The 13624-nt window shown below is 38.3% G+C and overlaps 2 protein-coding genes across 2 annotated transcripts in view; both read left to right on the top strand.

Annotated features, from left to right (window-relative positions):
- Positions 1-239, top strand: part of LOC140756742 (facilitated trehalose transporter Tret1-like) — a 5637-nt gene extending 5398 nt beyond the window's left edge. The window contains exon 8 of the mRNA XM_073092288.1: positions 1-239. This exon is cut by the window's left edge and continues 19 nt beyond it. Within this exon, the coding sequence (XP_072948389.1) occupies positions 1-239 (239 nt within the window).
- Positions 240-2880: 2641 nt separating this feature from the next.
- LOC140756476 (facilitated trehalose transporter Tret1-like) lies at positions 2881-13147 on the top strand. The gene is made up of 8 exons (XM_073091989.1): positions 2881-2970; positions 6250-6479; positions 7257-7577; positions 9213-9318; positions 10275-10349; positions 11354-11571; positions 11914-12096; positions 12548-13147. Exons 1-8 carry the CDS (start codon positions 2934-2936, stop codon positions 12788-12790), a joined length of 1413 nt encoding a protein of 470 aa, XP_072948090.1. The 5' UTR covers positions 2881-2933; the 3' UTR covers positions 12791-13147.
- The last annotated feature ends 477 nt before the right edge of the window (positions 13148-13624 follow it).

The raw sequence follows: 13624 nt of genomic DNA, 5'->3' as shown, positions 1-13624 counted from the left end.
TGATCAGCATGGAGTGGGCTTTCGTCTGCTATTTCGTGATCCTGTTCATCTTCAATCCTTTAGTCGCTGCCATCGGCCTCGGGCCCGTATTCTTCTTGTTCGCTGCCGTCTGCTTCCTCACCAGCGTTTACAGCGTCTTCTACGTACCAGAGACCATGGGACTGACTGTTGATGTCATCCAGATGAAGTTCAATAAACGACAACAGAAACCTCACATAGAACTAGAGAGGATTAGTTAAATGAATAGATAATTATTTTTTATTTTTGAAATTTTCCTTTATTTGCCTTTTGTCCTTTTCAGATACATATTCACAGTTTTTTCCCTATAATAGTTAAAGAGTTAAAGAGAATTATATAGCTATGAAAGAATCCCGGTTTTTATCGAAGGAAAGCAGTCGTAATAACTTGTCGGAGGTCTTATGCGAGATTTGATAACATCTGACATGGATTGACTTTTAACCTTTTACTTCATCTACAAATTCAGATGGAAATGCAACAGCACAAAGCAGCAAAAAGAAGAAGCATGAATCATGATCAAGTATGCTTCTGGCTTCTCTTATTTTTGGGAGACAGTCATAAAAAGGGTCATATAAAGGGCTGTTAAACTTGTTCAAGACAACACACACAGACTTAAGAATACTATAGTAATGTTATGATAAGCACTTAGTATTTTTAATCATATCCTAAACTGATAGATAAAATAAAAAAAAAAAAACGCTTTCTAGTGTAAAGTCACAGCCCCACACGAGGATTCCCTGTGTCGTGGGTGCCATAGACATACACAAAGGCCAATACACAAACACCCAGACCCAGAAGAGATATTCAAATTCATTATTCAGATGTCTGTCTGGCCGGGGATAGTATCCGGAACTCTTTGCGCGTCAGACCGTCATGATGACCTCTCTGCCACGCGGGTCCTTCTTGGCGCGGATCCTTTTTTGGCGTGATTAAAAACAAAGAATAAAAGGAGTTTATTACTCAGTATTAAATTTATATAAATGTTGAAGTAAATTGAAGAAAAAATAAACAATAGGTACTTATTTATGCGTAATTAAAATGAGAACAAGTATATTCACAATAAAAATAATAAACGATTTCTGAAGTAATGAAGTTCATTGATATTGTTATTTTTATGTTCCGATGTTAAAATGTTGATATTAATCCTTGACATGTCTATAGAAGTATAGCTTCGAACATCATCCATGTACTAGTGTGTATTTTGCCCTTTTCTTTCATTATTTTCCATCCCTGATCCCGTTATTTCGGGTCGAACCTCCTCATAGTATTGCGCCAAACATTTCTGTTTTGGGTTCTTGGGGTCTGACGGTTGGGCTTGCTTGAGGTCTCTTTTGATGATTGATTACAAGATTAAAGGTGTATATATCTATTTTAATTTGGAGGGCTTGATTCGGCCGAAGGGTCGGGTTTTTAGATATTGAAGGCAGTAAATAGTCTCCGAAAAAGTCGAAACTCGGTGAAAACCAGGTCCTACCATTTGATGTGTTATCGCCTCTAAAACGTGACACTTTAGAACATGACTTTAGATTACAGCTAAAGTGCCCTTAGATATAGTCAAAGATAAGTCAATGGAAAAACAAAAAAGTTATAACAAGTTATAAGTAAAAACTCCACACGCTACACGCTTCTGAATCACGCTATCGAAATTTTCTAAACATTTTGCATATATACAAATTCCGACCTGAAACTGACAGGACGTCACAATTCATTCCCCTGTCACAATTACTTCGCCTGATGAGAGATCTTCTTTGTTACACGTTGTCACGCGATTAGTTAAATAAATAGCCCAAATCCCATTTAAAATAAAAAAGCGTATAAAAATTACAAAGTAAACAATTATTTTATTAATCTAAGTAAATAACTTATTCCCACACAAATGCAACAGAGATGATAAAGCTGCTTATACACCACAGTTTGCGCGAAAGCTAAGCTATGGATGTGTAAGCTAGGGATCTGAGGATAAAATGATTGGATCTACGGAAGCTAGCTAAGGATTTGATGCAGCTATTCCGGTGTAAAGAAGTAGCATACTAACATACAGTCCACTAAGGTAAGTGGCTACTGCCACCCATGGAAATTTGTAATCAATCCCAAGTAAGATTACAGTTCTACTAGAGGTCGGCCACACATGCGTTGCTAGCCCTTAAGGGCTTATTTTTAATATCGGGTTAACTACTGCTTGATAGAAGAATGGATACGGTCTCTGAAACTAAATCTTCCCGATAAAGGCATGTAATTTCTTTTGTAATCTTGCATATTACGTCATACAAGTAAAATTCCTGCTTGATCTAGCTTCACCACTTGTAAACAAGAAGGAATACGAGTATGTTCCTCATTGTAACAGAAGAGAGGTCAGAGAAAAAGTTTGAATGCCTCAGATAAGCACCTATGTCTCTTTTACCACACTCTTTAAAGCGGAACATAACAGCGCTTCATTTTGTTTTTGAGAAGAAAAAAGCTATAATCGAGTCGGGATACAGTATTGCTAACATAGTAAAGAAAGAGTAGTAGGTTAGCTAAGGCCGCTAGGCGAGATAATTACCTACTCTTGCAGTGATGCATAGGGTTGTCACTTGTATTTTTAATTAAATACTAGCTGACCCGGCAAAATTTTTACAGCCTCAGAATTTATTTATGAAATATATTTCATATTTACTCACCTTTCTTTACTCTGATTGCTACCTCACGCAGTCGCAGAGTTTCTTCATAGCAGAATCTGGCTTAGCTTGGAAACGGTGAAGTTTCATAGCTTAGCTTCATCTTAAGTGGAAAGATACCTTTAATATGTAGCTATTTGTTTTCTTAAATTACAAACGGTTATTATTTGATAAACTGAGCGACTAACCTCAGTAATAATTCGCGCTTGAGCCTTAGTGGTTCGCTAGATTATAATTTACGTGTGAAAAGTTTTGACAATGTCGATAATTCGTCAGTCTTTATGTACTGTTATAGGTAAGATTCTTCGTTTTTGGGAATGATTTTTGATATTTTTTTGCAACTAACCTACATATTTTGAGGTTAAAAACAACCACCTCGTACTTTATGGAGGAGCCGATGAGCATGCCGTTCACCTGATGGTAAGTGGTTACTGCCGCCCGTGGACGTCTGTAATCAACCCAAGATAGGATTAGATATTCCTACCAGAGTTTGGTCCAGATGCGCCGCTACCCCTGAGGTGCTGGATTGCCTCAGTAAAGTATGTCTCGCTTACCCACACTCTTCCAACCAGAGCAGAAGCGCTCAACACTGCTGTTAATAGGCAGAAATAGTTGTGGTGGTGGTGCCACCAAAGCCGAACCACAGATTTTACAAGCTTCAACCAATATTATGTAGTATCTTTACTCAATCATTGTATGATAGTGCAATCGGTTACTTTATTTAGTTAAAATATTAGCTGGCAAAGAAGGACCTTAAGATGTTTTTTATTACATTGAAGTAGCAAACGAGAGTGCAGTTCACCTGATGGTAAGTGGCCACTGCCGCCCATAGGCATCTTTAATCAACTCCCGATTAGATAAGATTCCTTCCTGAGCATGCCATACATGCATGTGGGCAAGCTAACGCTTTTTCACTATGTCAATTTTCGGACCATGTCTCTTGGAGTTGTCACTAATTTGGTTATATTCATCATCAACAACCCATTATAGTCCCACTGCTGGGCACGGGTTTCCTCTCAGATTGAGTAGGATTAGGCCATAGTCCACCGCGCTGGCCAAGTGCGTATTGGCGTCAAATAACTTTTAGATTTTTTTTTAAATAAATTTCTCAGGTATGCAGGTTTCCTCACGATGTTTTCCTTCACCGTTTAGCAAGTGATAATTAATTTCTAATACGCTAATTCTAATATTCTAGTAATCTAATATTTCAGATTTTTCAAAACTTTTGATAAATCAGAGGTGCGTGCCTGGGATTTGACCTTCGGATCCCTCGATCGAGAGGCCGAGTTTCTTGGTTATATTCACTACATCGCAATCTATACAACTATTAAAAAAATTAAAGTTAGTTAAAAAAAGCGAAAAGTATTCGTTAAAAAATTATGGATCACTTCCAGTTTTGCCTAAAAACTTGGTGCAAACTAACGATTTTCGTTTAAGTAAGTTCTATTCTAAAAAAACTACTTATATACAAAAAGTTTTATATATCTTGTTCCTAAACTGTCGCGCTTATCTCCAATTGGTGGTGTAATTGGACCCTTTCTATTTAAGAAACTGTTTGATACTGATTCAAATCCGATGAACTCAGTGGCGGATTTAACAGCAGGCTGAGTAGGCTTCAGGGCGGCAGATTTTTGGGGCGGCAAATTTGGAGACCGAATATTTTTTAACATGTTGTGAACCAACGTGGCGAACAAAAAAACAAAAGGGAACCGTATCATAAGACGGCGCGACGACCAAAAAGCAACGGGAAACATGTTGTGAACCAACGTGGCGAGCAAAAAAAAAAACCGGAACCGTATCATAGACCGGTGCGACGACCAAAAAGCAACGGGAAACATGTTGTGAACCAACGTGGCGAGCAAAAAACAACCGGAACCGTATCATAGACCGGCGCGACGACCAAAAAGCAACGGGAAACATGTTGTGTACCAACGTGGCGAATAAAAAAAAAAGGGAACCGTATCATAAGCCGGCGCGACGACCAAAAAGCAACGGGAAACATGTTGTGAACCAACGTGGCGAGCAAAAAAAAACCGTAACCGTATCATAGACCGGTGCGACGACCAAAAAGCAACGGGAAACATGTTGTGAACCAACGTGGCGAACAAAAAAAAAACCGGAACCGCATCATAGACCGGTGCGACGACCAAAAAGCAACGGGAAACATGTTGTGAACCAACGTGGCGAGCAAAAAAACAACCGGAACCGTATCATAGACCGGCGCGACGACCAAAAAGCAACGGGAAACATGTTGTGAACCAACGTGGCGAATAAAAAAAAAGGGAACCGTATCATAAGCCGGCGCGACGACCAAAAAGCAACGGGAAACATGTTGTGAACCAACGTGGCGAGCAAAAAAACAACCGGAACCGTATCATAGACTGGCGCGACGACCAAAAAGCAAAAAAAAAAACAGGAGCGCAAGCTACCTAATCCGATAAACTACCTAGTCCAATATACCACCTAGCCCGGGAAACTACCTAGTCCCTGAACCAGTATATACGCCTCACCTCTAGTAAGACATGACAATTGTAGATGCAGGGGCGGCAAAAACTGTCCAGCCTAGACCTTACATTTTTTTTTGAATTCGCCACTGGACATGCCAATTGTAGAAGCAGGGGCGGCAAAAACTGTTCAGCCTAGACCTTAATTTTTTTTTAACTAAACCCATCATAAACAAAACATTTAACCCTTAAAATACTGATTTGTCATCAAATAAAATTTTAGTAGTTATACTTAAAGTTAATAAATATAATAAAAAGTAAATTGTAATTAATTATGAAAGATCTCTTTTATTACGTTTTATTTTTACGTTAAACATAATAATATTCCAATTATCGGTATAATCGTTGTTTATCTTTAAATCTAGAGTTTACCAGTTTAGGGCAGATAGAAGCAAATGAAACTATTGTGTCTTTAATGAGAGATATTTATTAATTTTATTTTTTATTTAATTATTCATTTATTTCAGACAATAAGGTCCATATCACATGTACCTTACAGACTAACATACATACGAATATATACTAATAACTCAATCACGTATTTAAAGCAGTGATAGCCTGATGGTTAAGATACTCACCTCCTCGAACGAGGGCTGCGAGGTTCAAATCCTAGGCACCTAACCTTTCATTTATTAAAAAAAAACTTTTTCGAAAAAGAGTCCTGGCTGAACTCAAATACGTATGCGATTGAGCTTCTGAGGACTACGTGAAAATGCCCTAAATAAATATCTCTGCCTTGTCATACCCTTCAAAGCAGAAGACAAAGCTTTACTACAGAATAGCAGAAATATGTGTAACAAAGAACCACCGCAATTTAATGGCGAAGCCACATATTAAATCAAGTCAATATTTTTTTATTCAAAATACGTTCTCTTTACAGAGCACTTTTTGAATGTCAATACTACCACTTCACAAGGTGTTTCGTTAAGAAGAAGCGGCGAAAGAAACTCCATAACACACACAATCTTTAAAAAATAAATGTTTTATACAATGGCAAACTTAACCTAATGTTACATGTGGAGCTGGAGCTACATAGTGTTCTGTCTTCAAAATCTTTTTTTTATTTCTAGTATGCTACATCTGCCTCACGCTAGGGCTGATGTACGCCTGGCCGTCATCCACCCTGAAGATTTTCTCCTCAGTGAACACCACCCTGGACCGCCCCATGACGGAGACAGAGCTCTCACTCCTGGGCAGCTTGTCTTCAATCAGTGCTATGATCGCCACGCCAATATCAGGATTTTTACTGGATAGATTGGGTCGGAAATATACGTGTATTTTGTTTTCGTTGCCTCAAGTGGTAAGATATTAGATTTTTTTTTATAAAATACAGGAGTAGCAGACGAGCATGCAGTCCACCTGATGGTAAGTGGCTACTGCTGCCCATGGACATCTGTAAACACCCCAGATAGGATTAGATTCTATCGATGCACTGCTATCCCTGAGGACTAAGCTGGAACGCCTCGGAAAAGTATGTCTCCCTTATCACATCCTTTAAAACAGAACACAGCAGCACATAACACTGTTGTTATTGGGGAAATAGATGTGGCGCTGCCAAAGTCGAATAAGAAAGGAGTCTACCACCTTCAAAAGATAGATGACAGTTTAACGATTGCAAAGGTTATTTTCATATTAAACTGACAATACACTTTGTCTCAGTTATTATCAATGTTTAATCTTTATCTGTAAAGTCGTTTATCTTTGTATGTAGTCTTATTATATTAGGTTTAGCTATTTCCAACATTTATAGATACGGCTTTAACTTCAAAAAAATGATTATTATCAAAACAATAATCGATTGCATAAAAATATAGCCGATGTCACTCCCACAATTTAGACGAGTGTAACTACTTCTATGTTAGGATCCGTCAAATCATTTGGGTTTGGGTTTTGGAAGAGACCTACATACATACGCTCAAAAAACATTACCCTCCGCCGTCGTTAAAAAGGCGAATTGTCATGTTTTATATTGATCTATTTTTCATTTCTTTCTTCAATACCAATATTTTGAAATTCATTAACGATTTCAAATTGTTTATAAAGTTACAGACAAAATTGTTTTTTTCCCTGGTTTCAGATTGCCTGGGCCATAGTAAGTGTTGTTCACAAAGTGGAAGCAATCCTCGCAGCTGCCTTCATCGCTGGTTTTGGTGGCTGTGTCCTACTGATCGTCCCGGTCTACGTCAGCGAGTTCTGTGAAGAGTCCATCCGAGGCAGACTAACATCAGGATCGATCATCTTCTATGGGATAGGAACGCTGGTTTCCTACTTGCTAGGTGGCCTTCTGGAGTATGATATGATGAACTATATATTTTTGAGTCTGTCAGTACTTGCTACTGCCCTGATGACTATTGTGGCTGACTCTCCCATATATCTTATGAAGAAGGGACAGGAGACGGTAAGAATTTCAACTCATTGTTTGATTTATAAGTCTCAGTCTCATATCTTTACTAATCACATGCGTCATAAAATAATATAATTTTACTGTCTTAATATCTTCTTACTGTTATAAAATTATATTTTCATAACAGTTTGTAACTATTTAAAACTAGTAGTGTTATTATAAAAACCAACTTCTTAACAATAAGGCTGTTTGTCCACTGCATCGTCACCGAGCCGATACCGAGAACGAGATTATTTCGGGCCGATTTTAATTATGTCGTGACGGCGATAGTTTGTCCAATGCGACCGATATTGGCGGTTTATTTTATTCCAGCTGTCACTCGTGTGACGGTAGTGTATGGACAAGTTCCAATGTGTTTTACATTGCCGGCACATCGGCCCGTCAAAAACTCGGTGCCGATCTAGCGGTCACGCCGATCTACTCGGAATATCGGCGGCCAGGTTGACGGTGCTCGGGTGACGGACGTGCGGTGGACAAGCTACTATTGTAAATGTATATACGCTATTTCGGCGTCGTCATTAATTATCGGTGTCGGCTCGGTATCGGTGGTCGGTGGACAAACAGCGTAAGGTCTATTTAGACGAATCGAACGATGTGTGAACTCACATGTTAATATCTGTCTAGCCGTTTGAGTTTTAGGGCGTGCCAAAGAATATCACATACACATTACCTTCTGCAGTGGAGTAAAAATTCATTTAATTTAAAATCATAAACAGATCACATTCATTTATATGTATTACAACATGTAATGTAAGAAACGGTGTTTTTGAATGATAATTAGTTATGTAAGGCGCATTCATCTTAAGACAACAAGATCTAATTATATTGTGTGATTATAAAGATACTATTTTCTTTGTTAATTGTGACGTCTTCTTTATCTATGGAATTTATTTCCTTATCTCGGGTTGTATCTAGCTTATTATATTGACTTTTCTACGCTTTACGTTCTTGATAAGGATCGTAATCATTTTTAAGGCAGTGATAGCCTAGTGGTTAAGAAACTCTGCCTCTCGATCGAGGGGTGCGAGGTTCAAATGCCAGGCACGCACCTCTGATTTTCAAAGTTATGTGCGTATTAGAAATTAATGATCACTTGCTAAACGGTAAAGGAAAACATCGTGAGGAAACCAGCATACCTTAGAAATGTATATAAAAAAAGAAAACTTGAAAGGTATGTGAACTCTACCAATACGCACTTGGCCAGCGCGGTGGACTATGGCCTAATCCTTCTCATTCTGAGAGGTGACCCGTGCCCAGCAGTGGGACAGTAATGGGTTGATGATGACGATGATGATTCATTGTTTTTATAATATTCGTAACAAACTCATTTCTTCAAGATTAAAAAATTGAAATTGAATTGAAATTATTTTTCTATAATATTGAAGTAACAATATTTTATAAAAAAATCAACTTAGTCCTCTAGCTGCTGAAGACTAACTTGGAATGCCTCGAAACATAATGGTACGACCTCCAACTCCTGGTCACGGGTCTTCTCCCCAAATGACGTGTTTAGAAAATAATCTACAAACATGTTTAAGTGTAGTTTACTCAACATCACACAATTTTACAATTCGTATCATGAATAAAACAATGTTATGATTATGTACCAAAGACATAAAATTATTACAGAATGCTGCAAAAGCAATCGCTTTCTACCGAGCCACGAAAGTTGACTCCAAGGTGGTGACGGAGGAAATGATTACCATCAGAAGATGTCTTAATGCAGAAATGGACGGTAAGTGTTATTTACAGCACAACTTATACTAAGAGTTTACTGGTACATAATTGAGATAAATAAAGTAAGGTAAGAGTAAGGTAAGATAAATAAATTAAAATAAGGAAGAATGATTGTAATATCCAAAACGATACTTAATTGTTAATGAAATGCGCGAACATGATAAGCTTTGCTATGTTCTGGTTACAAGGGTGTGGTAAGGGAGACATACTTTTCCGAGTTTTTTTTTTTTTTTTTTTTTTTTTTTTTTTTTTTTTTTTTTTTTTTTTATAATATGAGAGTAGCAGACGAGCATGCAGTCCACCTGATGGTAAGTGACTACTGCCGCCCATGGACATCTGAAATCAACCCCAGATAGGATTAGATATTCCTACCTGAGGTCGGCCACAGATGCGCCGCTACCCCTGAGGACTAAGCTGGAACGCCTCGGAAAAGTCTATCTCCCTTACCACACCCTTCAAACCGGAACACAGCTGCGCCTAACACTGCTGTTATTAGGTAGAAATAGGTGTGGCGGTGGTGCCGCCGGAGTCGAACCACAAAGGGTTCTACCACCTTCAAAAGAGTCAATCCAGCTTAGTACTCAGGGGTAGCGGTGCATCAGTGGCCGACCGTAAGTAAGGATCTAATGTTATCTGTGGTTGATTATAGATGTCCATGGGCGCCAGTAGGCACTTACCATCTGGTGGACTGCATGCTTGTCTTATGCAAAAAAAACAACTTGATAGAAATGACGCTTGCTTGTTTTGGCTATTTGCTGTAACTATTAAAAGGTTCTATCTTCAAAAAATATTTGTCAATGATTCAATCCTCATGGCTGACTAATAAATGGTATTTATAATTAGCATGCGTAATTGTAATCAGCATTTGAGCGGCAAAACTGTAACCTTGACTTCCTAAGAAATAAATATAAAATTTATATGTACCTGTTATTCATGAATTCATTTTTTTTACAGATGATACACCTGAGGAAAAGAAATTGAAAGTTGAGGGCAAGCAAGAGGAAAAACTTTCATTTTGGAAATTAATGAGTAAGTATTTTCACATTATCTATTTATTCTTAGAAGTTATCATAAGTTTATATGGCAGATATATTCTTTGTGGGTTCTTCAAAAAAGGTGCCATAAGAGCTTAGAGTCGGCGATACATTTGCAACTCCTTTAGCAGTATATTCAAATTAATTAATTATTTTGTGTTATTTGCATGATGTGTTATTTTTATAATAATAAGTGTCCATTTATATATTCACTGGCTGTATGGGTCATACGACTGTATGCATAAGCATAAAAAAAAGAAAAAGAACGCGCTTGGCGCGAGACTTGTTTTTTTACGCGGGAATAATAGAAGTGGCAGTTGTATAAGGCACAAGTGAGACCTCACATGGAGTACTGCTCCCATCTCTGGGCAGGGGCGCCTCAATACCAACTTAACCCACTTGACTCCGTGCAGAAACGCGCTATCCGAATCGTCAACGACCCCAGGACCTCCGATCGGTTAGAACCTTTAAGCTTGCGGAGGAACTCTTCAAAAAAGGTGCAAAAAGAGCTCTCCTTCAAAGCCGGCGATGCATTGGCGACTCCTCTGGTGTTGCAAATGTTCATAGGCGACGTTGACAACTTTCCATCAGGTAGCACACGTCTGCTTTATCGTTAGGCTCAAACATATAAAAAAAGTGGTTAATTGGACCAAGAAAATAGTTTATGTTATTAATTCAGAAGTGGGCCTTTGGTGTTGCAAATGTCCATAGGCAACGATGACTGTAGCACATCTGCTTTATCGTTAGATTGAACTGTAAATAATAAAATCATGTTAAAAAGAACTTTTGTCTAAAGTCATTCATAAGTGTTAACCATTTAATATTAGATGCACGTTACCTTCATTGTTTCTTCTATTGCCTGAATAACTGAGTCTTCCTCTCCATAACGAGACACAAAGTGAAATGGCGGTAGATGTAATCACATTAAAACGTGCTCTGTGAAAAACCTATTTTGAATAAAAATAAAGATTTGATTTAATTTGTCTTCTTTTCTTCCAGAGAAGTCCAGATCCTCGCGCCTGGCCCTCCTATTGGGTGTAACTCTGTATTCATCTTCAATATTCCAAGGGTTGGTGGCGGTTCAGGTGTACGCTGAACCCTTGTTCAGCGAAGCCGTCCCCAACATGTCAGCGACAGTGTCTAGTGTGTTGTTCGCTGTTGTTGTTGTTGGGAGTGGATTTGTTGCTGCTTACTTTGTTGATGTTGCTGGAAGACGGGTAAGATGTATTTTTTACAATATTGAAAGCAGCATACAGTCCATCTGATGTAAGTGGCATCCACCGCCTATGGACATCTGTAATCAACCATAATAAGATAGGTAATATTAAAATAGGCGTGGTCATGCCACAGGGTTTTCCCATGTTCAAAAGTTCTGATTTGGCGTAGTAGTGCAGTACCTCTTAATGAGGCATTTCAACTCATTTCTAAGAAGCAGCAAGTCATCTGTGACCGATAAGAGTAGAATTCCTTAGAGCTCATTACACGTGATCATTTACCATCAGGCGTACTGTAAGCTTGTTTACTTCTTTGTATTCATAAAACTCTTTCACATCTTCTAGCCCCTCATGATCTACCCATCGTTGTTTGCTGGTGTCTGCTGCGTGATACTGGGCACCCAAATCCAGTTCCACTGGGGCCCCCACTGGATGACTGCGGTCATCATCTACCTTTACTGCATCGCGTACACCTTCGGGGCGGGCACCGTGCCCTATGTGATCGTTGCTGAGGTGTTTCTACCTGAGGTCAGTGCCTGAGTAAAGATAGATAACTCGTTTATTTGCGGGGAGTTCCTGACGGCAATATAATTATGTGACGGCAATATATTTCATGTGACGGCTACGACATACGGCTATAATTATGAGTTTTGATTATTTAACAGTTCCCGACAAATAGTACTTTTATTTATTTCTTTGTATAGTTTTTAATTTTTCGATATCACCTCCAAAATGAGTTGCTGTTATTTTGATTTCATATTGGAAAAGATTTAACAAAATAAAGAATTAAAAAAAACTGTCACTGTCTTCCATGGATATTACTGACTCTCAAAACGAACAATTCTACTTGTGGTAGGCTAACTCTTCTCTTGAAACCAGAACAAAACAGCTTTGCACTACTGTGACAATGCAAAAAGAACACTGCCGCCACTGTCGAAGTACTTAGTACTGTACCACTAACAATATTTTCCACTTCCAGGTACGAAGCATAGCTTCAATGCTCACCATAGAATGGGCTTGGATCTGCAATTTTATCGTCCTCTTCATCTTCAACCCTCTGGTCACTGCTCTCGGCTTAGGCGGCATCTTCTACATCTTCGCGGCTGTCTGCTTCCTCTCTGCTATCTACAGCTACTTCTACATGCCAGAGACCTCTGGTTTGACTGTCGATGTTATACAAGGATTGTTTGCTAAGAAATCAAAAGGGAAACCCGTTGTTTAATATAATATAATAGAGCCCTTTGTGGTTCGACTGCGGCGACACCACCGCCACATCTATTTCTGCTTCATAACAGCAGTGTTATGCGCTGCTTCGTTTTGGTTTGAAGGGTGTGGTAAGGAAGACATTCTTTAAAATAGTTGTAATGTAAGTCAATTATAGAAACTAAGTTCTTATTGTAAATATATTTCTTAATTCGAAATAAGAATTAGATAGTGTTTATATCTGTAAACTAAGGACGTATTATGAACACTCTAAATACCAGTTTTAGGTGCAATAATAAAATTCTGATTACAACTTGTTAATGTTTATCCTAGTTTAAGTTAAGTTTAGTTTTAAGTTTAAGTTGGAAGTTTAAGTTTAAGTTGGAAGTTTAAGTTTAAGTAACTTTAATCTTAGAACCATAAAAGGGCGCAAAGCTTTCAAATGGGCCTGTAGACTTCTACAAACCAGCTCCTGTCAACTAAGCCTCTCGAACAATATATTGGAGTAAACCTAAGTAAGTAGGAGTAAAATTATTTTGACAACAAATAAATAGTTGACAAACGTGTTTTAATATCTGTTTTTTATTTAACGATAATTAAGCATCGTAATTTAAATTTATTTCAATTATTTTGTTTCAATATGTCGTCGTCATACCCACTACTGCCCCATTACTGGGCACGGGTCTCCTCTCAGAATGAGAAGGATTAGGCCATAGACCACCACGCTGGCCAAATTCACTGGTACTTCATTGATAAGTTCAATGGTAGACTTCACATACCTTTGAAAACTACTTTGATAATTAATACGCGCATAACTTTGAAATATCAGTGGTGCGATTCGAACCTCGAACTC

Source organism: Epargyreus clarus, unplaced genomic scaffold (genome assembly GCF_041222505.1).
Source record: "Epargyreus clarus isolate Ecla_fem2 unplaced genomic scaffold, WU_Ecla_fem_2.2 ptg000035l, whole genome shotgun sequence".
NCBI classification, from domain to species: Eukaryota; Metazoa; Arthropoda; class Insecta; order Lepidoptera; family Hesperiidae; genus Epargyreus; species Epargyreus clarus.
The sequence above is the reverse complement of the archived record's forward strand: the minus strand, read 5'-3'. Positions and strand labels throughout refer to the sequence as shown.

Coding starts and splice junctions, on each gene's coding strand:
- LOC140756476 (XM_073091989.1), top strand. CDS start 2,934: ATGTCGATAATTCGTCAGTCTTTATGTACTGTTATAG. Junction 9,319..10,274: donor TCTTAATGCAGAAATGGACG/GTAAGTGTTATT, acceptor TTTTTTTTACAG/ATGATACACCTGAGGAAAAG. Junction 11,572..11,913: donor TTGATGTTGCTGGAAGACGG/GTAAGATGTATT, acceptor CACATCTTCTAG/CCCCTCATGATCTACCCATC.